The sequence below is a fragment of the Pan paniscus genome, chromosome 9 (genome assembly GCF_029289425.2).
Source record: "Pan paniscus chromosome 9, NHGRI_mPanPan1-v2.0_pri, whole genome shotgun sequence".
In the NCBI taxonomy this organism is placed as follows: domain Eukaryota; kingdom Metazoa; phylum Chordata; class Mammalia; order Primates; family Hominidae; genus Pan; species Pan paniscus.
Genome location: NC_073258.2, coordinates 6,677,805 through 6,702,156, shown reverse-complemented (window position 1 = coordinate 6,702,156; position 24,352 = coordinate 6,677,805). Strand labels below are relative to the sequence as shown.

The 24,352-nt window shown below is 41.6% G+C and overlaps 2 protein-coding genes and 1 long non-coding RNA gene across 4 annotated transcripts in view; 1 reads left to right on the top strand and 2 right to left on the bottom strand.

The window, feature by feature from the left end:
- LOC134731187 (uncharacterized) overlaps positions 1-24,352 on the bottom strand; it is a 148,557-nt gene that overhangs the window by 61,834 nt on the left and 62,371 nt on the right. The gene's annotated exons all lie outside the window — the stretch shown is intronic.
- On the top strand, positions 12,683-13,517 carry LOC129393319 (RNA polymerase II subunit A C-terminal domain phosphatase SSU72 like protein 2-like). The gene has a single exon (XM_055093874.2). It carries the CDS (start codon positions 12,933-12,935, stop codon positions 13,515-13,517), a length of 585 nt encoding a protein of 194 aa, XP_054949849.2. The 5' UTR covers positions 12,683-12,932.
- On the bottom strand, positions 21,656-22,322 carry LOC129393425 (RNA polymerase II subunit A C-terminal domain phosphatase SSU72 like protein 2-like). Its single transcript, XM_055095078.2, has one exon. The coding sequence runs from the start codon at positions 22,319-22,321 to the stop codon at positions 21,737-21,739; it is 585 nt and encodes a 194-aa protein (XP_054951053.2). The 5' UTR covers position 22,322; the 3' UTR covers positions 21,656-21,736.

Below are 24,352 nucleotides of genomic sequence, written 5' to 3'. Positions count from 1 at the left end.
CATACACCCGCCCAAGACTAAACCAGGAAGAAGTTGAATCTCTGAATAGACCAATAACAGGCTCTGAAATTGAGGCAATAATTAATAGCTTACCAACCAAAAAAAATCCAGGACCAGATGGATTCACAGCCGAATTCTACCAGAGGTACAAAGAGGAGCTGGTACCATTCCTTCTGAAATTATTCCAATCAATAGAAAAAGAGGGAATCCTCCCTAACTCATTTGATGAGGCCAGCATCATCGTGCTACCAAAGCCTGGCAGAGACACACCAAAAAAAGAGAATTTTAGACCAATATCCCTGATAAACATCAACGTGAAAATCCTCAATAAAATACTGGCAAACTGAATCTAGCAGCACATCAAAAAGCTTATCCACCATGATCAAGTGGGCTGCATCCCTGGGATGCAAGGCTGGTTCAACATATGCAAATCAATAAACATAATCCAGCATATAAACAGAACCAAAGACAAAAACCATATGATTAACTCAATAGATGCAGAAAAGACCTTTGACAAAATTCAACAACTCTTCATGCTAAAAACTCTCAATCAATTAGGTATTGATGGGACGTATCTCAAAATAATAAGAGCTATCTATGACAAACCCACAGCCAATGTCATACTGAATGGGCAAAAACTGGAAGCATTCCCTTTGAAAACTGGCACAAGACAGGGATGCCCTCTCTCACCACTCCTATTCAACATAGTATTCGAAGTTCTGGCCAGGGAAATCAGGCAGGAGAAGGAAGTAAAGGGTATTCAATTAGGAAAAGAGGAAGTCAAATTGTCCCTCTTTGCAGATGACATGATTGTATATCTAGAAAACCCAATCGTCTCAGCCCAAAAACTCCTTAAGCTGATAGGCAACTTCAGCAAAGTCTCAGGATACAAAATCAATGTGCAAAAATCACAAGCATTCTTATACACCAATAACAGACAAACAGAGAGCCAAATCATGAGTGAACTCTATTCACAATTTCTTCAAAGAGAATAAAATATCTACGAATCCATCTTACAAGGGATGTGAAGAAACTCTTCAAGGAGAACTACAAACCACTGCTCAATGAAATAAAAGAGGATACAAACGAATGGAAGAACATTCCATGCTCATGGGTAGGAAGAATCAATATCATCAAAATGGCCATACTGCCCAAGGTAATTTACAGATTCAATGCCATCTCCATCAAGCTACCAATGACTTTCTTCACAGAATTGGAAAAAACTACTTTAAAGTTCATATGGAACCAAAAAAGAGCCCGCATCACCAAGTCAATCCTAAGCCAAAAGAACAAAGCTGGAGGCATCACGCTACCTGACTTCAAACTATACTACAAGGCTACAGTAACCAAAACAGCATGGTACTGCTACCAAAACAGAGATCTAGACCAATGGAACAGAACAAAGCCCTCAGAAATAATGCTGCATATCTACAACCATCTGATCTTTGACAAACCTGACAAAAACAAGCAATGGGGAAAGGATTCCCTATTTAATCAATGGTGCTGGGAAAACTGGCCAGCCATATGTAGAAAGCTGAAACTGGATCCCTTCCTTACACCTTATACAAAAATTAATTCAAGATGGATTAAAGACTTAAATGTTAGACCTAAAACCATAGAAGAAAACCTAGGCAATACCATTCAGGACATAGGCATGGGCAAGGCCAACACCAAAAGCAATGGCAACAAAAGACAAAATTGACAAATCGGATCTAACTAAACTAAAGAGCTTCTGCACAGCAAGAGAAACTACCATCAGAGTGAACAGGCAACCTACAGAATGGGAGAACATTTTTGCAATCTACTCATCTGACAAAGGGCTAATATCCACAATCTACAATGAACTCCAACAAATTTACAAGAAAACAACAAACAATCCCATCAAAAAGTGGGCAAAGGATATGAACAGACACTTCTCAAAAGAAGACATTTATGCAGCCAACAGACACATGGAAAAATGCTCATCGTCACTGGCCATCAGAGAAATGCAAATCAAAACCACAATGAGATACCACCTCACACCAGTTAGAATGGCGATCATTAGAAAGTCAGGAAACAACAGGTGCGAGAGAGGATGTGGAGAAATAGGAACATTTTACACTGTTGGTGGGACTGTAAACTAGTTCAACCATTGTGGAAGTCAGTGTGGCAATTCCTCAGGGATGTAGAACTAGAAATACCATTTGACCCAGCCATCCCATTACTGGGTATATACCCGAAGGATTATAAATCATGCTGCTATAAAGACACATGCACACGTATGTTTATTGCAGCACTATTCACAATAGCAAAGACTTGGAACCAACCCAAATGTCCAACAATGATAGACTGGATTAAGAAAATGTGGCACATATACACCATGGAATACTATGCAGCCATAAAAAAGGATGAGTTCATGTCCTTTGTAGGGACATGGATGAAGCTGGAAACCATCATTCTCAGCAAACTATCGCAAGGACAAAAAACCAAACACCGAATGTTCTCACTCAGAGGTAGGAATTGAACAATGAGAATACATGGACACAGGAAGGGGAACATCACACACCGGGGCCTGTTTTGGAGTGCGGGGAGGGCAGAGAGGGGAGGGATAGCATTAGGAGATGTACCTAATGTTAAATGACCAGTTACTGGGTGCAGCACACCAACATGGCACATGTATACATACGTAACAAACCTGCACGTTGTGCACATATACCCTGAAACTTAAAGTATAATAAAAAAAGAAAAAAAGACCTTGTCTTTTGCTAGGCATTCAGCATGGGTATTGATCAATCTAGTCAGGAGTTGAGATGGTTTACGCTTTGTTGTTGTTATAATGATCCTGAATAAACCACATGTTTAATGACCTCTAGTGTTACTCTCTTAGTCTATTTCTACTGTTATAACAAAATGCCTGAGACTGGACAATTTATAAATAATAGAAACTATTTCTCACAGTTTTTGAGCCTGGAAAGTGCAAAATCAAGGTGCTTGCAGGTTTGGCATCTGGTGAGGGCCTAGTCTGTTCTTCCAAGATGCCACCTTGAACACTGTATCTTCACAAGACAAAAGAAACAGAAGAGCAAAAAGGGCCTAGGCTAGTTCCCTCCAGCCCTTTGATAAGTTCACTAATTCCATTTAGGAAGGCTCTGCCCTCACGACTTCATCACTTCCTAAAAGCCTTGCCTCTTAATATTATCACATTGGTGGTTGAGTTTTAACACATGAATTTTGGGGAATATATTCAGACCATAACTTTCCATCCTTAGCCCACCAAATTCATTTCCTTCTCACACACAAAATACATTCATTCCATCTTAATAGCCCCAAAAAGTTATAACTCATTCCAGTACCAATTCAAAATTCTAAGGTCTAGAGTCTCATGTAAATCAGATATGAGTGAGACCCAAGGTACAATTCATCCTGAGGCAAGTTTCTCTCCAGCTGTGAGCCTGTGAAATCAAATAAATTATGTGTTTCCAAAATACAATGGTGAGACAAGCATAGACTAGACACTTTCATTCCAAAAGGGAGAAATAGCAAGAAAAAAAAGGGGGGTAATGGGTCCCAAGTAAACCCAAATCCAAACAAGGTAAATAACATTAAAACTTTAAGCTTGAGAAGAATTTTTGACTCCATGCCCTGCCTTCCAGACACACTGGGGTGGCGGTTGGGTCCCAAGGCTTCAGGGGACCCGACCTCCATGTCTTTGCCGGATGCAGCCCATGCTGCAGGTTTCACAGGTTGGACTTCAGTGCCTGTGGCTCTCTCGAGCTAGAGTTGCACGTTGGTGATTCTACAGGTCTGGAGTGTTGGGAGCAGCCCAGCCCTACAGTTCTCTTGGGCATTACCCAAGTGGAACTGTGAGGTGGCTCCACTACGCATTACCCTCTCTCTGTGACTCTGCCCCTGTGGCAGTTCTCCCTGTGGGCACTGCACTTCAGCCTGGGTGACAGAGACTGTCTCAAAAAAATTAAAAAGGCAAAAGATCTGGACAGACATCTCATCAAAGAAGATACACAGATGGCAAAGAAGCATATGAAAAGTTAGTCAACAACATGTCATTGGAGAATGACAAATTTACACAACATGAGATACCACTACATACCTATTAGAATGGTGAAAATCCAAAACACTGACAACAGTACATGCTGGGGAGGATGTGGAACAGCAGGAGCTCTCATTCACTGCTGATGGGAATGCAAAATGGTACAGCCACTTAAGAAGGCAGCTTGGCAGTTTCTTACAAAACTAAGCATACTCTTACCATACAATCCAGCAATCATGCTCCTGGGTATTTGCCCAAATGAGTAAAAAATGTGTGTCCACACAAAAACCTGCAGACAGATATTTATAGCAGCTTTATTCATAGTTGCCAAAATTGGCAATCAAGATGTCCTTCAGTCAGTGTATGCACAAGTAAATTGTAAAAACAAGGAAAAATCAAATAATAACACCTAAATAAAAGATATTCAGGTCAGAAAGGAGGATGTAAACCTGTATTTCTTAAGAGATGACATGGCTGCGTATGTAAAAAAAAAAATCCTAAGAATCTACATAACACTTGGGATAAATAAATGGATTTAGCAAGGTCAGGGACACCAAGTTTAAAATACAAAAATAAATTATACTTTATATAAAATCAGCAAACAATTTAAAATACCATTACAAACAATTTTATTTATCATAACACTAAAACAAAGCATAAAATATCTAAATTTTATGGCTGGGCACAATGACTCTCATGTGTTATCCCAGCACTTCAGGAGGCCAAGGCAGGCAGATTGCTTGCACTCAGGAGTTCAAGAATAGCCTGGGCAACATGGTGAGCCCCATCTCTACTAAAAATACAAAACAACTTGGCTGGGCATGGTGGTACACGCCTGCAGTCCCAGCTACTCTGGAGGCTGAGGTGGGAGGATCACTTGAAAGCAGGAGGGGTGGCAGGGGCAGTGGTGGAGGTTGCAGTAAGCCAAGAGCTGAGATCGCGCCACTGAACTCTAGCCTGGGTGACAGAGCAAGACCCTGTCTCAAAAAAAAATCTAAATTTTAGCGGAGCTTAACATTTGAATGTGATCAGAGAAAGAGACATGGCCCAGCGAGCAAGTTGGTCAGTTGAAAACAATGCAGTTCTGGAATGGCAAAAAACCTGAGGGTCCCACAGGGCACTCTTGGGAGTGCTAATTATTTACAAGAGCCAGAGGATCTTGTGGAACACACCCAAAGGATCTTGGAGGATGCTAAGCAGATGTGGCGCACTTCAACAGTCATGCCAATGGGTCATGCAGTACTAGCAGAATGTTTAGAAAAACTGTTCAGTTCCAAGAAAGACCATCCTCCTATTTAGCCCTCAACTAAACTCACTTGGTGGGTCAAATTCAAAATCCAACAGGAGGCCTCTAAAAGGTCTTCACGGTAAACAGTTTTCTAGCCTCTGCTCGCAGTTCAACCAAGACCAGAGATGGTCAGAGTCCCCACCAGCCAAATCATTAGCACCCAATTACTATTATTACCACTAAACATGTCCCTGGAACGGAGAAATACTCTGTGACAAACAAAAAGATGTTTCTTAAACATAAAACTGTTTCTCCTTTACAAATATGTATATATACACTTACTTGGACTAATTAAAGAAAAAGATATGAAAAGGATACATAAAGAAAGAGATAAGTTTATCAGCAGGAAGAAGATTAGTGAATAAGATAACAGAAAATTAAATGTGGATTATTTGGTGGCCAAAGAAAAAGAGGGTACAGAATGTTTTTCATAGTTGACCTTGACTTACAGAAGTAGGGAAAATTGATTTTTAAGCGATATTGAGGTATTCCCATGTAAATATTTAAAATATTATTATTACAAATACTAAAGTTTAAATGGCTTTTTTGAAAATGTTATAAATTTAATTCAAGTTCCAAAGAAACACTTTTGATAAAAAGTGTTTTTTAAGTAATTAATATGATTTTTCAGGCCGGGCATGGTGGCCCATGCCTGTAATCCCAGCATTTTGGAAAGCCAAGATGAGAGGATCACTTGAGGCCAGGAAATCAAGACCAGCCTGGGCAACACAGGGAGACCCCATCTCTACAAAAAAAATTAAAATATGTAAAATTTTAAAAAGAAAATGGCATTAATTTTCTTTTTAAAATTAATCCCAGATCCCATAAAATGGAAACAGGAATAATTGTTGTAGCAATGCTAACACTCTTTTGTTAGGAATAAGTACATGAGCATACTTAAGAAGGGATGGAGGTTTAGAGAAAAAGGTGGACTGGGCAGGCTTGGAGAGCCATAATGACTTGGCCAACATGTACGGAATTGAGGAGATGTTGAAAAGATGGTTCTGTATTTGGGCTCCCTGGAATAATAGCAGCCCCTCAGGCTTTCAGGCCAACACGTAAAATCTCAGTTCCCTGTCACCCATCATTCTGACAGCCTCATTGTCACTCACCCCATTCTAGACCAAGAGAACTCCATTTAAAACAGGTAAGTGATTTTTTTTATTGCTGTGAGTAAAATTACAGTCTAGATAGGAAAGGCCCTATCTAGACTAGATGTTATGGGACCTAAAGTAGGCGGCTGAAAATACTAGTACTATTGTCTGGACTTGGGTAGACAGAGTTGGAGAGACTAAAGCAGTGTGGGGTGGAGCCACTTGTACTGGCTCATCTGTGCATATTCATTGCAAACTTCACATTCAATGATGTCATGTTGATACCTTGAAAATGACCTTGGTGGGAGTACATACACTGCCAAAACTGGCAAACACTACAATGCAGGGCTTTAATTGACTGACTGATCTTTGTGTGTGTATTTTACCTGGGTTACCAGCACACCACCAAACCACAGTCATAAATACGGGCTATGCCAGTAGAATGGAAAATGCTGTCTGGGTTGGCAGAATGAGGAGACTCTGGGCATGGGGACCCTTTTTACCTCTCAGTGTGCCAAAGAACTCTGACCCCGGAGCCCCTCCAAAGAAGGTTCTACATTGTCTCTGATCCTGACTACTGTAAATATCTGAGGTATTAAAGGGACTTATTTACGGCTACCCTGCCCTGATACTTCACACTCATCCAATATTTTGTCATTTGGTTGTTTTGTTAAACATTTTGAGGAGTTGCACTGTGCTGTGATGTACTGAGATCTGGAAAAACACAAAGAAAAACTATAATTCTCAGACCACAGAAAGCCTTAAATCAGTGAGGGGAAACATTGCCAGGTAATCTAACATACTCCTATTCCTGAGATAGGTCCTCTGATAATCAGACTTTTTGTGAAATCAGAGAGAAGAAATTATTTATGAGGTGAACGTTCTCACAGGCACATTGCTGACACATTGGAGAGATTTTTTTTTTTGAGATGGAGCCTCGCTCTGTCGCCCAGGCTGCAGTGCAGTGGCACAATCTTGGCTCACTGCAAGCTCCACCTCCTGGGTTCACGCCATTCTCCTGCCTCAGCCTCCCGAGTAGCTGGGACTACAGGCGCCCGCCACCACGCCCGGCTAATTTTTTGTGTTTTTAGTAGATACGGGGTTACACCGTGTTAGCCAGGATGGTCTGGATCTCCTGACCGCGTGATCCGCCCGCCTCGGCCTCCCAAAGTGCTGGGATTACAGGCGTGAGCCACCACACCCGGCCGGAGAGATGATTTTTTAAAATACCCTGAATAAGGGTAATTATCTCGCGAACACAAAGAAGGGCAATGGAAGTTAATTCTCTGAGATGCTGAAGATACCTGGACCGAGACAGGAGAACATTCATGAGGCATTTGAGAAGTTGTCTAGATTAGGTTGAGTAGATAAGCAACTACTCAGGTACCCACAATTTCACCCATAGGCCAGGCTCCAGTCACTGAGCTCTTTAACCTCTCTTCTTTGCCTCCCAGAAGCAAAATCCTCTTTACTCTCAAAGTACCAAATGGCCATCCTTAGCTTAGCAGGTCCTCTTCAGGCTTCTCTTTTCTATTGAAGATTTACATTGCTTCATTTGATCTTTTCTTCTGGCTGTTACTTTGGCAGCATAGTGGTGCACACACTTGGCCATCAACCTCCAATGGCATTTTCATATCTGTTTTGATGTATTCCACCTCCTTCAGAAGGGCGAATTTCTTCGGGGTATTGTATATTTTCATAGTGCTTGTGTGATCACAGGCTGACCTGGTGGTAGTTGCTGTCCACAGCAGGCACATCCTAAGGAGCCTCTATTGGGCTCTTGTCGCACAATTTTACTTTTGAAACAATTTCAGCCATTACTTAGAGGGTACTGCAGGAACAAAAATGGGAGTAAATCTTCCTACTCTGAAAACTGAATTTAGAGATGGGGAGAATGGAACCTGAGAGGCAGGGAAAGAATGATTATGTGTACTTCCTATGTACTAGATTCTCAGTCAGGCACTGAATAAATACAGACATGCTACAAGTTGTTTAACTATTATACTTCAATATTTCCCGGATCCCTGAACTTCTGCACCACGCCCATCTCCTGAGAATGGAGAAGGGCATTACATAATAGTAAAGGCTTCAATTCAACATGAAGACCTAACTATCCTAAATATATATGCACTCAACACAGGAGCACCCAGATTCATAATGCAAGTTCTTAGAAACCTACAAAGAGACTTAGAATCCCACACAAAAATAGTGGGAGATTTCAACACTCCACTGACAGGATTAGATAGATCATCAAGGCAGAAAAATAGCAAAGATATTCAGGACCTAAACTCAATATTGGACCAAATGGATCTAACAGACCATTTTGTTATTTATTTTTGAGACACAGTCTGCCTCTGTCACCCAGGCTGGAGTGCAGTGGCATGGTCTCAACTCACTGCAAAGTCCACCTCCCAGGCTCAAGCAATTCTCATGCCTCAGCCTCCCAAGTAGCTGGGATTACTATTACAATTTTATGAGATGGCAATTAGAAAAAAGTGTCTAAAAAGACTCCATAACTTGGGATTGATGAAAAAATGGAGAAATACTGGACTAGAGTGAAGAGAAATAAGAAACACTGAGGCATCTGCTAGTAAAAATTTTGAACTCTAAGGAGAAAGAGAAAAATCCTACAAACATCCAGTTAAAAAGAACATGTTTCCAGCTTCATCCATGTCCCTACAAAGGACATGAACTCATCCTTTTTTATGGCTGCATAGTATTCCATGGTGTATAGGTGCCACATTTTCTTAATCCAGTCTATCACTGATGGACATTTGGGTTGGTTCCAAGTCTTTGCTATTGTGAATAGCAATAAACATAGGTGTGCATGTGCCTTTACAGCAGCCTGATTTATAATCCTTTGGGTATATACCCAGTAATGGGATGGCTGGGTCAAATGGTATTTCTAGTTCCATCATGCAAACTATCGCAAGAACGAAAAACCAAACACCACAGGTTCTTGTTCACAGGTGGGAATTGGACAATGAGAACACTTGGACACAGGAAGGGGAACATCACACAATGGGGCCTGTCGTGGGGTGGGCAGGGGGTGCAGAAGGAAAGCATCAGGAGATTTACCTAATGTAAATGATGAGTTAATGGGTGCAGCAAACCAACATGGCACATGTATACATGTGTAACAAACCTACACGTTGTGCACATGTACCCTAGAAATCAAGTATAATAAATATATATATATTTTTAAAAAGAGCATATTATCTACAGGAGAAGAATGATGCTGGAATTAGACTTTTTATCTCCAACGCTGGAACGGACAGTGGCATACCAGTTAAGGACTACTGAGAGAAAGGACTACAGCCCAACAATCCTGTACCCAGCCAAGATGTGGCCGCTCTGTCAGGGTGAAGGAAAGATACACAGCAATTCAGTTTATCCCCTGTGTCCCCCACAGAGAAACCTAGTTGAGAGAAGACTTTCCAAACATTATCACTTATGTGAACCTGAAGAACATCTCATGGAAATGTAAAGGAAAGAACACAGATCTCTGGGCTTCACCACTAGAGTTTGTGATTCAGTGGTTTGCGGTCTAAATTTTCATTTTTTACACGTTCCCAATTAATGCTAATGCTGCTAGTCTGCGAACACACTTTGAGAAACTTTCAGGTGTTTACTAATTTGTTTGTTTGTTTGTTTGTTTATTTTGAGACGGAGTTTCACTCTTCTCACCCAGGCTGGAGTGCAATGGCATGATCTCTGCTCACTGCAACCTCCGCCTCCCGGATTCAAACAATTCTCCTGCCTCAGCCCTCCAGAGTAGACAGAATTACAGGCATCCGCCACCACGCCCGGAACATTTTTTGTATTTCTTTAGTAGAGACAGGCTTTCACCATGTTGGCCAGGCTGGTCTCGAACTCTGGACCTCAGGTGATCCATCCGCCTCAGCCTTCCAAAGTGCTGGGATTACAGGCATGAGCCACCGCGCCCAAAACGATGACTTCAAGTGAAATGCTGTATAATAAAATTAATTTTATCATAGGCTAATTGATATGAACAAGAGTCACAAAAACATCACCAAACTTCTAAATAAAGATTCAACATACTTAGAGCATTAAACTTAGAAATAAATGTGAGCTGTACATACAATTCAGAAAGCCTAATAAAACCTAGTAAGATTATTATTCACCCAATTTTTGGTGAGTCAGTGAGTGATGGCGGTCGTAGTGGTGGTAAGTTAAATCAAGGAATAAATGCTTGCAGAGAAAAAATTGTAAGGAGCACCTCCTACTACTACACAGTTAAAAAATCAATAATGACAGACACGGCAGGCTGGCTGATCTATCTTGTACTTTCATCGTTATTGTCTTGCATTTGTATGATTACCAAGTTTTATGAATTTTTATTTTTCAATAATTTGTATTCATTCATTCATTTTCCAACCTGCTGATTCCAGTTCAGAGTGGCAGGTGGCTGGAACCTATCGGCAGCTCAAGGTGTGAGGCAGGAACCAACGCTGGACAGGACCCCATCCGGGGCTCAGGGCACACCACCATACTGGGACCATAGAGATGTCAGTTCATCTAATGTGCACATCTTTGGGATGTGGGAGGAAACAAGAGTATCCAGAGAAAAACCACAAAGATATGGAGACAATATGCAAACCCCACGCAGACATTGGCCTGCCAGAAGTCAACTTTTTAAGTTAATATTATAATAAAATCATATTATTTCAGGCTGGACACAATGGCTCATGCCTGTAATACCAGCACTTTGGGAGACTAAAGCGGGTAGATCAATTGAGCCCAGGAATTTGAGACCAGCCTGGGTAACATGGTGAAACCCCATCCTGTACAAAAAAAAAAAAACATTAGCCAGGCATGGTGGTACACACCTGTAGTTCCAGCTACTCAGGAGGCTGAGGTGGGAGGATTGATTGAGCCCAGGAGTTTGATGCTGCAGTGAGCCATGATGGCACCACTGCACTCCAGCCAGGGTGACAGAGCAAAACTGTGTCTCAATAAAGAAAAAAAAAAAAAGATGTTATTTGAGACCCTGCTGTATTTGGCATGTAAGAATCACCTAAACAGGGACATAGAAAAATACAATATGTTGCTTTATAGATAGATTTTGTCCCTGCATCAAGGACAAAAGTGATGCCTCTGATCTGATTTGTATTGAAATAAATGTCAGCTATACATACATTTAAGAAGGATTAATAAAAACAAGTAAAATTGGGCCGGGTGAGGTGGCTCATACCAGTAATCTCAGCACTTTGGGAGGCCAAAGCGGGCAGGTCACCTGACGTGGGAAGGACAAAACAAGCCTGAACAACGTGGTGAAACCCCATCTCTTCTAAAAATACAAACATTAACCGGGTGTGGTGCCGCATGCCTGTAGTCTTCAGCTACTTGAGAGGCTGAGACAGGAGAATCCCTTGAACCTCGGAGGTAGAGGTTGCAGTGAGTCGATATTGTGCCACTGCACTCCAGCCTAGGTGACACAGCGAGACTCCTCAAAAAAAAAAAAAAATTATTACTTACCCAATATTTGGTAAATCAGAGAGCGACTGCAAACAGAGCTCACCTATAAATGAATCCTGACTGGGTGGGGCCACCTTTGTGGAGAGTTACTGAATTAGGAATTTAATCATTTTGATTGTTCTTGTAATTACTTTGCAGTCCATTATCATAATCTAATCAATCTAAAAGTGACATGATTATCTTATTTTTTGAAATCCCATTCATAATTTTAAAATCTCGTTTATTTTCTTGATAAATTATACAACTACAAAAAAATTCTAAACATTGCATTTAACTATAGAAAAGCTCATACACAGCTGTACTTGGAGGCAGAGGATTGCATCAATTCCTGCATTCCCTGAAGAATCATTATGATTTCGGTAATATCAAATGCAGAAAATGTTGTGTTGAATAACGCTTAAAATACCATAAGCAGATATGTTGTTGAGAATGGGATTTTTTTTGTATTGGTGAAAAATTTTGTGAATTTCTGGACAAAACTATATACAATGGTCCTGTGATTTATGCAATTGCATTTCTTGAAAACTATGAAAATTAAAACAAGCAACAACACTTGTAATTTATAATTAAATAGGGTGCAGCCTTGGACATTGTCAACATGTTTATCCTCCAATTTCATGTCAGAAGGTCAGTGGAGAGTCCTATGACATGCTTGCAGGTAGCTTAATGGTCTTGGCCATTGTCAATAGCAGCCCCCATTCACTAGGAGAACCACCAGAGAAAACTCCAGATTTTAAATGAATCCAGACTGGGTGGTGCCACCTTTGTGGAGAGTTAATGCTTTAGGTAATTTAATCATCTTGATTCTTCTTGTGATGAGTTAGGAGACGATTATCACAACCTAATCAATCCAGAAGTCATGAAGTCTCCACCCACTAATTAAGGTGACTCAATATAAACCTGCCTCCTGTGCCTCCACATTAGCTCATTTGGAAGACCTGGGTATAGGTGGTCATCTCCTTGGCTCAGAGTCCCTGCAGCCGCTGAGGTGCCTGTGTCTCTCTGCTTCTCAGTGGCCGCCATCATGCTCTCCTCCACACTCAGGGTGGCTGTGGTGTGCGTGAGCAATGTCAACAGGAGCATGGAGGCCCACAGCATCCTCAGGAGAAAAGGGCTAAGTGTCCGGTCTTTTGGAACTGAATCTCATGTGAGGCTACCAGGACCAAGACCCAATCGTCCTGTAGTTTATGATTTTGCAACAACATATAAGGAGATGTACAATGACCTCCTCAGGAAAGATAGAGAATGCTACACCCGCAACGGAATCTTACACATCTTGGGAAGAAATGAGAGAATCAAGCCCGGTCCAGAAAGATTTCAGGACTGCACTGATTTCTTTGATGTCATCTTCACCTGTGAGGAGAGTGTCTATGACACAGTGGTGGAAGATCTGTGTTCCAGAGAACAGCAGACCTTTCAGCCTGTGCACGTGATCAACATGGACATCCAAGATAACCTGGAAGATGCCACGCTGGGAGCTTTCCTCATCTGTGAGATTTGCCAGTGCCTGCAGCAGTCAGATGACATGGAAGACAATCTGGAGGAGCTGCTGTTGCAAATGGAGGAGAAGGCAGGAAAAAGCTTTCTTCACACCGTCTGCTTCTACTGAACATCTGGGCTGGCTTTGTCCCCTTCCTCAATAAGAACTTAGGCATGGGACTTTAGTCCGGATTCATTGTGAGAAGCATCTGCAAAGACCTTCCACTGGGTACTGTTTGTGTTACTTTTGTACACATCACCTGGAAAGTGATTATTACCAAGAAAACATTTTATGGGAAAGGAGAAGGACTAACATTTTCAAAAGCACGAAAAATCCTTGGCATTGTTCTAGCTGCATTACATGGCATAACTAATTTAATGCTTATATCGTTCTACAAGGAAATTATCCCACCAAGACGCCTTTTTCCAGATGAGCAAACTGAGCTGATAATGGACTGCTGGAAAAATGATTTGTTTAAGGGTGTTCAGCAGATAAATAACATTGTATAGATAAGCACCTTGTAAATAAACTTCCTTTTCTCAATTTGAGTGGATTTTTTTAATTTTTAAATTTTTTAAGTTAGTTGAGACCAATGGAGTGTGGTATGTTAACTTAAATGTTGTTCTTCTTTAATAAGAGTATAATATTACCTGTTTGAACAGATAAATGTTTTTACATATAGATTATATCTTTTTTACTAATGCTCACTTGAATAAGTAAAATCCAAGTTGGATAATGAACTACATATTATTGTAAAATTTGGAATTATCTGCTCAAATCATAGGTCATCAAATTAAATGAAATAAAAAATGTAAATAAACAGCATATTCTTATTTCTGTTTGGGGGATGCATTTCAAGCCACTAAGCGACATGCTTTTGTTTAAACCTTATGAATTACACTGAAATAAAAGGCATCTTTCATAGTGAAAATTTTATTAGGTTTAAAATGTTCATTGGTATGAACATTGAGAACATCAGGTGATAAACCTAATGATGTTTTCAAGGAGAAACAATTCAAACACTTTTTCACAATCCTTGGTAGTGGCACTAAACCATGTTTACTAATAGGAGAAAAATAGATCAGAAGTAGTTGTTCATAGTTAAACTAATTGACATGTTATCTATTGAACTAGACTTATTACGGCAACCTAAAATAACAGCAGAGATTAGCTCTCAAAATGAGTTTATTTGAATGAAGGACTGGAGTCAGGAATACACCGGGTATAACAAGTCACAGGTGTATCCTGAGAGGTTGGGGTAAGGAGAAACTTTTAAAGGCAAAAGGAAGTCCACAGAAGCTGCTTTGAAATAAATTTATTGGTCACAGAAGCTCATTGCAGGAGTCGGCATTAGTTTATTGGTGGAGACAGCCATTGCTAGGTATGTGTTCTTGCGAGAACATTTTCTCTGGAATGCTGCAGTCTTGAAGATAATGCAGTTATAGAAATATGTGTGGCCATGCAGAATGAGCAAAGTGTGTAAGACCTGCTGATGGTGTAAAGCATGTAGGATGTGCCATAATGTCTCGTGGATTTTAGAGAGTCCTTGTGATAGTTCTTATCTCAAATACACAAGCATGGGCTCCCCTCCTTCATCACTTTCCAGCTCCACTTCATCAGCCTTCTCCACTGTGAATTTACCCTTTTTCCCATTTTCCATGCTGGACTGTTTGGAAAAAGTCCCTATGTGCAGCCCACATTTAAGGAGTGGGGACTTGTGCCCTACTTCCTTGTGGGTGGATTATCCATGTAAATTATATGGACTTACTCCTCACACATGTGTCTATTCTCCCCCTCATTAACGTATTTCTTCAATTATTTCTTCATACCTGTATGGAATCTTGGATATTTATTTTTCTATGTGGGGTTACAATTCGATGCTGCTTTGTTTTGTTGCTCAAGCTGTTTCTGTTCTGGCCATCGCAAGCACTTTCAGTTGCCTCCTGGGCCCTTTCATGTGCCCCATCGTGGTGTTTGTTTGGTTTTACTTCATTTTTCATGGAAAAGGAAACACTCTGGCATTATGAGATGCCCCAGCTTCATCTTATATATTTCCAGCCTCAGAATCAACAATTTCTCCAAATAATCCTGTTTGTATTACTGGAGGACGACGAGAGTAATCAAAATCAAGTGTGCTTGATGCTACTAAGGTACCAGTGTTTTCTGTCCTGCCTCCTTCGGCTACATTTAAATTTTTCCCCGTTGTCTTAATTTTCAGTTTGATTGGGAGGCATCTACATACAACTTTCTTTGTCTTTAAGCCTCCTTGAAGTTCTGTGAGCTTTTTCAATCTGTAATATTTTAGCTTTTTACCTAATTTGAATAATTTCACAATTATTGCCTCAAAAACAAAAATCAGTCCCATTCTTTCTCTCATTTCATTTTGAGACCCAAACTACACATCTGTTAGACCTTTTGATATTGTTCCTCCAGTACCTGAGGATCTCTTTCTTTTCTTTTTTGTTCTTTTTTTCTCACTTCTTCAGTTGGATAATTCTGCTGATAGACCTTATGGTTAATTTTTAGAAGCAGGATTACTGTGGTCAAAGAGACGTATAGGCCAGAAACAGTGGCTCATGCCTATAATCCCAGCACCTTGAGAGGCTGAGGCAGGAGAATCGCCTTGAGGCCAGGAGTTCAAGACCAACCTGAGCAATATAGTGAAGCCCTATCTCTACAAAACAATAAAAAATAGAAATTAGCAAAGTGTGGTGGCATACACCTGAGTCCTAGCTACTTATAAGGCTACTTGGAAGACAGAGTAAACATGTTTTTAAATTTATTAGATATTCAAGATGCCCTCCATAGAGCTTGTAACATTTTTCATTACGACGGGCAAACATGCCTTTTCCCTCACACACTTGCCAGCAGGGTACAGTGTCAAGCTTTTCAACATTTGTCAATCTGATAGTTTATCAGGTGTGGTTGCACATCTGTTAACATAGCTGCCAGCCATTCTCTCTGCTGAACACACGTGCCATTCCCCCATCATCATGTGCAGTCTATTACCCATCCCCTTCTATCCAGGGACATTGCCTTACGACTCGCTTCAACCAACAGACTGAACTTGAAGTATTACATTCTCTGCTTCACGGATTAGACTTTTGTAAAACCACAAACAAGCCACATGGTGATTACACAATCCAGGTCAGACCTTGGGGTAGATCGGACATGGGGCCGTGAGCTGTGGCTCACACCAGTAATCCAAAATACAAAAATCAACCAAGTGTGGTGCTGTGCACCTGTACTCCCAGCTACTTGGGAGGCTGAGGCAGGAGAATTGCTTGAACATGGGAGGCGGATGTTGCAGTGAGTGAGCCAAGATCGCACCACTGCACTCCAGCCTGGGCAACAGAGCGAGACTCTGTCTCAAAAAAGAAGAAGGAGGAGGAGTCTCGCCCTCTCCCTCTCCCTCTCCACGGTCTCCCTCTCCCTCTCCCTGGTCTCCCACTGATGCCAAGCCGAGGCTGGACTGTACTGACGCCATCTCGGCTCACTGCAAACTACCTGCCTGATTCTCCTGCCTCAGCCTGCCAATTGCCTGGGATTGCAGGCTCGCTCTGCCACGCCTGACTGGTTTTTGTATTTTTTGGTGGAGAAGGGGTTTCGCCCTGTTGGCCGAGTTGATCTCCAGCTCCTGACCGCGAGTGATCTGCCCGCCTCAGCCTCCCGAGGTGCTGGGATTGCGAATCGGGTCTCGCTGAGTGCTCAATGATGCCCAGGCTGGAGTGCAGTGGCGTGATCTTGGCTCGCTACAACCTCCACCTCCCAGCCGCCTGCCTTGGCGACCCAAAGAGCCGAGATTGCAGCCTCCACCCGGCCGCCACCCCATCTGGGAAGTGAGGAGCATCTCTGCCTGGCCGCCCATCGTCTGTGATGTGAGGAGCCCCTCTGCCCAGCCGCCCAATCTGAGATGTGAGTAGCGCTTCTGCCCGGCCGCAACCCCTTGTGGGAACTGCGGAGTGTCTCTGCCTGGCCGCCCAGTCTGGGAAGTGAGGAGTGCCTCTTCCTGGCAGCCATTCGTTCTGGGAAGTGAGGAGCATCTCTGCCCGGCCGCACATCGTCTGAGATATGCGGAGCGCCTCTGCCTGGCTGTGACCTCGTCTGGGAAATGAGGAGTGTCTCTGCCCGACCGCCACCCAGTCTGGGAGGTGAGGAGTGTCTCTGCCCTGCTGCCCCGTCTGAGAAGTAAGGAGCCCCTCCGCCCAGCAGCCGCCCCACCTGGGAGGGAGGTGGGGGACAGCCCCTGCCCGGCCAGCCGCCCCGCCTGGGAGGGAGGTGGGGGGCAGCCCCCGCCCGGCAGCCACCCCGTCCGGGAAGTGGGGGGTGCCCCAACCCAGCTGCCCCGTCTGGGAAGTGAGGAGCCCCTCTGACCGGCCGCCACCCCGTCTGGGAGGTGTGCTCAACAGCTCATTGGGAATGGGCCATGATGACGATGGCGGTTTTGTCGAATAGAAAGGGGGAAATGTGGGGAAAAGAAAGAGAAATCAGATTGTTGCGGTGTCTGTGTAGAAAGAAGTAGACATAGGAGATTCCATTTTGTTCTGTACTAAGAAAAATTCTTCTGCCTTGGGATGATGTTAATCTATAACCTTACCCCCAACCCCGTGCTCTCTGAAACATGTGCTGTGTCCACTCAGGGTTAAATGGATTTAGGGCGGTGCAAGATGTGCTTTGTTAAACACATGCTTGAAGGCAGCATGCTCGTAAAGAGTCATCACCACTCCCTAATATCAAGTACCCAGGGACACAAACACTGGGGAAGGCCGCAGGGTCCTCTGCCTAGGAAAACCAGAGACCTTTGTCCACTTGTTTATCTGCTGAACTTCCCTCAACTATTGTCCTATGACCCTGCCAAATCTCCCTCTCTGAGAAACACCCAAGAATGATCAATAAATACTGAAAAAAAAAAGAAGGAGGAGAAGGAGAAGATTGGACGTGGGAAGTGAGCAGGGAGAGGAAGTAAAAGAGAGGAAATAAAACAATTACAAATAAAGCTATTAACATACTTATAATGTTAAGTTTTTTTCTGAAACAAAGTATTTCCCTCATTTTTTGAGTGTTTTGTTAGTCTTCTTATGGTAATATTAAAACGGAAGAAAAAACACACATACACAAATACAGAAAACTAAACAAAAATAAAGGAGTTGCTTAAGAAATTATTATAAGGCATACATCATGTAATCAAGAAATAGAAATTTCTCAGACACACCTAAAGCAATGTTCATTTCACTGGTCCTTATCACAATAACCTTCTTTCTGGCATAACTCACTTTTATAGTTAAGATTCATCTTCAAATCTTCTTGAAATTTGTATCCAAATGTCATTTTTCATCTTCAATAACCATGTGAACACCCATTTGCCTCTTTCTCTGGCTACTTCCTCAAGAAATCATTGTATTTTCATTACAGCAAATCTAAATCTTTATTTCCCACTCTACATAGTATATAGTCAGATACGCGGGGTCACCATTACGACTTCCAATCAGAGCTCCCCTCCCTCTACCCAATAAACCAATACTAGAGGTGTTCAACAACCTAGAAAGTCTTCTTACCATATCTGCCCAACATATAATTGTGCCCCATACTTCCCACACCCTGGATTTTTAGTGATTATATAAGCTCGCACTTCTCATGCTTCCTCACATCCAACTACTGCCACAGTTCTTAGCAATTGCAGCACCCACACAGATTATCCACCCAGCACCCTCAACACTCTCACTTCTTCTCCAATTGCATTTATCTACACCCCACCAGAGATACTCATGGTCACAGTCATCAAGAACCTCACCACTAGATCAAAATCTGAAACAGTCATGCCCCAACTATAAGACCACATCTTTCCATTCACTTTTGCTTCTTTATTTAAACTCTAAGGGCTGTTTGACCATGCATTGTGCCACAACCCATGGATTCCAGCCCAATCCCTACTTATTCACCCTTTCTGGTCCAAAACCAGCTTTCATGGTTTATCACTATAATTACACCCTTTCAAACTCCTGAAGCATTTCTGCACCTTGCTCTTCTGTCACATTTGCATTGTCCATGTCCAAACACAGAGAAAAGAGAAACTCAATCACCTTGTCATGTTTTTCCAAATGGATTGGCTGGTAAAAGTAGTATCTATGGGACAGTCTCACTTTTATCTTCAGAAGAGCTCTCACAAAAACCTACACTCAGGTTTCTATTCCCATATTTTACAATTATCTATGCCAAATATCCTCACCCCATCCCCAATCATGATCCTGACTGCCCACTGCCAGCTGATGGCCTTATCTTAAGCCAAATTGACAGAATAGACAGAAACTATCTCTCCAAAACTTTCACTTATATATTTGGACCCAGCCACCCTTAAAGTCAGAAATCTGAGAGTGATTCCAAAGTCCTCCTTTTCTCATCAAGAAGTCTCTCATGTCAGCTCTAACATCCCTCTCCAATGTGTCCATTCTTCTGCCTTTTGACAGACACTTCCCTCTCCCAAGCTCCCAACCTCTCCTCTGGGAACTACTGTACCAGCTGGCTTCCCCACTTCCAGTTGCCTCCTGCTACCTACACTGCAAGAGGAAAAAGAATATTTTCTTAAAACTTTGGAAGTTTCTGATACCAAAAATGTGAAAGTTGTTACTGCCAAGATGAAGTCCACTATCGTCAGATCCAGGTGAAGTGGAGCTGGAGGGTCATGAAGGAGGGGAGCCCATGCCTGTATATCTGAGATAAGAGCTATCACGACTCCCTAAAACCCACAAGAGATTATGGCACATCCTACATGCTTTACACCACCGGCAGGTCTTACACACTTTGCTCATTCTGCATGTTCACACATATTTCTGTAACTGCATTATATTCAAGACTGCAGCATTCCAGATAAAATGTTCTCGCAAGAACACATGCCTAGCAATGGCTGTCTCCACCAAGAAGCTAACGCCAACTCCTGCAGTCAGCTTCTGTTACCAATGAACTTTGGTTTAAGGTAGTTTCTGTGGACTTCTTTTTGCCTTTAAAAGTTTCCCCTTACCCCAAACTCTCAGGATGCACCTACAGCTTGTTATACCTGGTGCATTCCAGTTTACAATCCTTCATTTAAATAAACTCATTATCTTTTGAAAGCCAATCTCTGCTGTTATTTCAGGTTGCCATAATAAGTCTAATTCAATAGATAACATGTAAATTAATTCAACTCTGAACAACTACTTCCGATCTATTTTTTCTCCTATTAGTGAACATGTTTTAGTGCCACTACCAAGGATTATGGAAAGTGTTTCACTTGTTTCTCCGTGAAAACATCATTAGGTTTATCACCTGATGTTCTCAATGCTCAAATCAAAAAACATTTTAAATTTAATACAATTTGAATCTCTCAATATGAGAGATTGCTTATTTCAGTGTAATCTATAAGCCTTAAATAAAAAAATGTGGCTTAGTGGTGTGAAATCCATCCCCCAACATAAATAAGAATATAGATTTTTTTAAATTTTTTTATTTGATTTTCTTTGGTGACCTATTATTTGAGTAGATAATTCCAAATTTTACGATAATCTGTGGTTTGTTATCCAACTTGGGGTTTTATTTTTTCAGGGTAATTCATAAGGTTTAAACAGAAGCATGTCGCTTATTGGCTTGAAATGCATCCCCCCAACAGAAATAAGAATATACTTTTTATTTACATTTTTTATTTCATTTAATTTGATGACCTATGATTTGAGCAGATAATTCCAAATTTTACAATCATATGTAGTTGATTATCCAACTTGGATTTTACCTATTAAAGTGAGCACTAGTAAAAAAGATATAATCTATATGTAAAAACATTTATCTGTTCAAACATGTAATATTATACTCTTATTAAAGAAGAACAATATTTAAGTTAACATACCACACTCCATTGGTCTCAACTAACTTCAAAAGTTAAAAAATTAATAAAAAACCACTCAAATTGAGAAAAGGAAGTTTATTTAAAAGGTGCTTATCTATACAATGTTATTTATCTGCTGAATACCCTCAAACAAATCATTTTTCCAGCAGCCCGTTATCAGCTCGGTTTGCTCCTCTGGAAAATGGCGTCATGGTGGGCTAGCTTCCTTGTAGAATGATATAAGCTTTAAATTAGTTATGCCATGTAATGCACCTAGAACAATGCCAAGCATTTTTCAGTGCTTTTAAAAATGTTAGTCCTTCTCATTTCCCGTAAAATATTTTCTTGGTAATAGTCTCTTTCCAGGTGATGTGTACAAAGGTAATACAAACAGTACTCAGTGGAAGGTCTTTGCAGATGCTTCTCACAATAAATCCGGACTAAAGTCCCATGCCGAAGTTCTTACTGAGGAAGGGGACAAAGCCAGCCCAGATCTTCAGTAGAAGCAGACGGTGTGAAGAAAGCTTTTTCCTGCCTTCTCCTCCATTTGCAACAGCAGCTCCTCCAGATTGTCTTCCATGTCGTCTGACTGCTGCAGGCACTGGCAAATCTCACAGATGAGGAAAGCTCCCAGCGTGGCATCTTCCAGGGTATCTTGGATGTCCATGTTGATCACGTGCACAGGCTGAAAGGTCTGCTGTTCTCTGGAACACAGATCTTCCACCACTGTGTCATAGACCCTCTCCTCACAGGTGAAGATGACATCAAAGAAATCAGTGCAGTCCTGAAATCTTTCTGGACCGGGCTTGATTCTCTCATTTCTTCCCAAGATGTGTAAGATTCCGTTGCGGGTGTAGCATTCTCTATCTTTCCTGAGGAGGTCATTGTACATCTCCTTATATGTTGTTGCAAAATCATAAACTACAGGACGATGGGGTCTTGGTCCTGGTAGCCTCACATGAGATTCAGTTCCAAAAGACCGGACACTTAGCCCTTTTCTCCTGAGGATGCTGTGGGCCTCCATGCTCCTGTTGACATTGCTCACGCACACCACAGCCACCCTGAGTGTGGAGGAGAGCATGATGGCGGCCACTGGGAACCAGAGAGACACAGGCACCTCAGCTGCTGCAGGGACTGGGAGCCGAGGAGACGACCACCTATACCCAGGTCTTCCAAATGAGCTAATGTGGAGGCACAGGAGGCAGGTTTATATTGAGTCACCTTAATTAGTGGGTGGAGACTTCATGACTTCTGGATTGATTAGGTTGTGATAATCGTCTCCTAACTCATCACAAGAAGAATCAAGATGATTAAATTACCTAAAGCATTAACTCTCCACAAAGGTGGCACCACCCAGTCTGGATTCATTTAAAATCTGGAGTTTGCTCTGGTGGTTCTCCTAGTGAATGGGGGCTGCTATTGACAACGGCCAAGACAATTAAGCTACCTGCAAGCATGTCATAGGACTCTCCACTGACCTTCAGACATGAAATTGGATGATAAACATGTTGACAATGTCCAAGGCTGCACCCTATTTAATTATAAATTACACGTGTTGTTGCTTGTTTTAATTTTCATAATGTTCGAGAAATGCAATTGCATAAATCACAGGACCATTGTATATAGTTTTGTCCAGAAGTTCACAAAATTTTTCACCAATACAAAAAACATCCCATTCTCAACAACATATCTGCTTATGGTATTTTAAGAGTTATTCAACACAACATTTTCTGCATTTGATATTACTGAAATCATAATGATTCTTCAGAGAAGGCAGCAATTGCTGCAAGCCTCTGCCTACTTTAATATGCCTTCAAGTACAGTTGTGTCTTAGTTTTCGGTACTGAAATACAATGTTTAGAATTATTTTCCTTAAAAGTTTGTAAAATTTATTAAGAAAATGAAGAGATTTTAAAATTATGAAAGGGGTTCCAAACAATAAGGATAATCATGTCACTTTATAATCAATCACCTTATCGTTGATTAGATTATGATAATGGGCTCCTAACTAATCGAAATAATCATCAAGATGATTAAATTCCTAAAGCTGCAACTCTCCACAAAGGGGGCCCCACCCAGTTGGGATTCATTTATTTGTGAGCTCTGTTTGCTGTCACTCACTGATTCACCAAAAATTGAGTAAATAATAACCTTGCTTGTTTTTATAAATTTTTCTTAAATGTATGTATGGCTCACATTTATTTCAATGTAAATCAGATCAGGGACATCACTTTTGGCCCTGGTGCCGTGACAAAATCTATCTATAAAGCAATATATTGTATTTTTCTATGTCCTTCTTCAGGTGATTCTTACATTGCAAATACAGCAGGTTCTCAAATAACATCCTTTTATTTCTTTTTTCATTTTGAGACAGGGTCTCACTCTGTCACCCCGGTTGTAATGCAGTGGTGCCGTCATGGCTCACTGCAACCTCAAACTCCTGGGCTCAATCATTCCTCTCATCTCGACCTCCTGAGTAGCTTGGACTACAGGTGTGTACCACCATGCCTGAGTAACTTTGGTATCTTTTGTAGAGGATGGAATTTTACCATGTTACCCAGGCTGTTCTCAAAAGCCCAGGGGCTCAAGTGATCCACCCGCTTCAGCCTCCCAAAGTCCTGGGATTGCAGGCATGAGCCACTGTGCCCAGCCTCACCTAACATCATTTTATTATAACATTAATGAGAAAAAAATTTGACTTCTGGCGGGGCCACTGTCTGTGTGGAGTTTGCATATTCTCCCTATGTGTGTGTGGGTTGTCTCTGGATACTCTTGTTTCTTCCTACATCCCAAAGATGTGCACATCAGGTGAACTGACATCTCTATGGTCCTAGTGTGAGGGTGTGCCCTGAACCCCAGATGGGGTCCTGTCCAGCGTTGGTTCCTGCCTCACACCTTGAGCTGCCGAGATTGGCTCCAGCCACCTGCCACTCTAAAGTGGAATCAGCGGATTGGAAAATGAATGAACGAATACAAATTACAGAAAAATAAAAATTCATAAAATATGTGGTAATCATACAAATGCAAGACAATAATGATCAGAGTACAAAATAGATCAGCCTGCCGTGTCTGTCATTGTTGGTTTTTAACTGTGTAGTAGTAGGAAGAGCTC

Bases quoted from the DNA above. Each gene is read 5' to 3' on its own strand.
- LOC129393319 (XM_055093874.2), top strand. From the start codon at position 12,933: ATGCTCTCCTCCACACTCAGGGTGGCTGTGGTGTGCGTGAGCAATGTC.
- LOC129393425 (XM_055095078.2), bottom strand. From the start codon at position 22,321: ATGCTCTCCTCCACACTCAGGGTGGCTGTGGTGTGCGTGAGCAATGTC.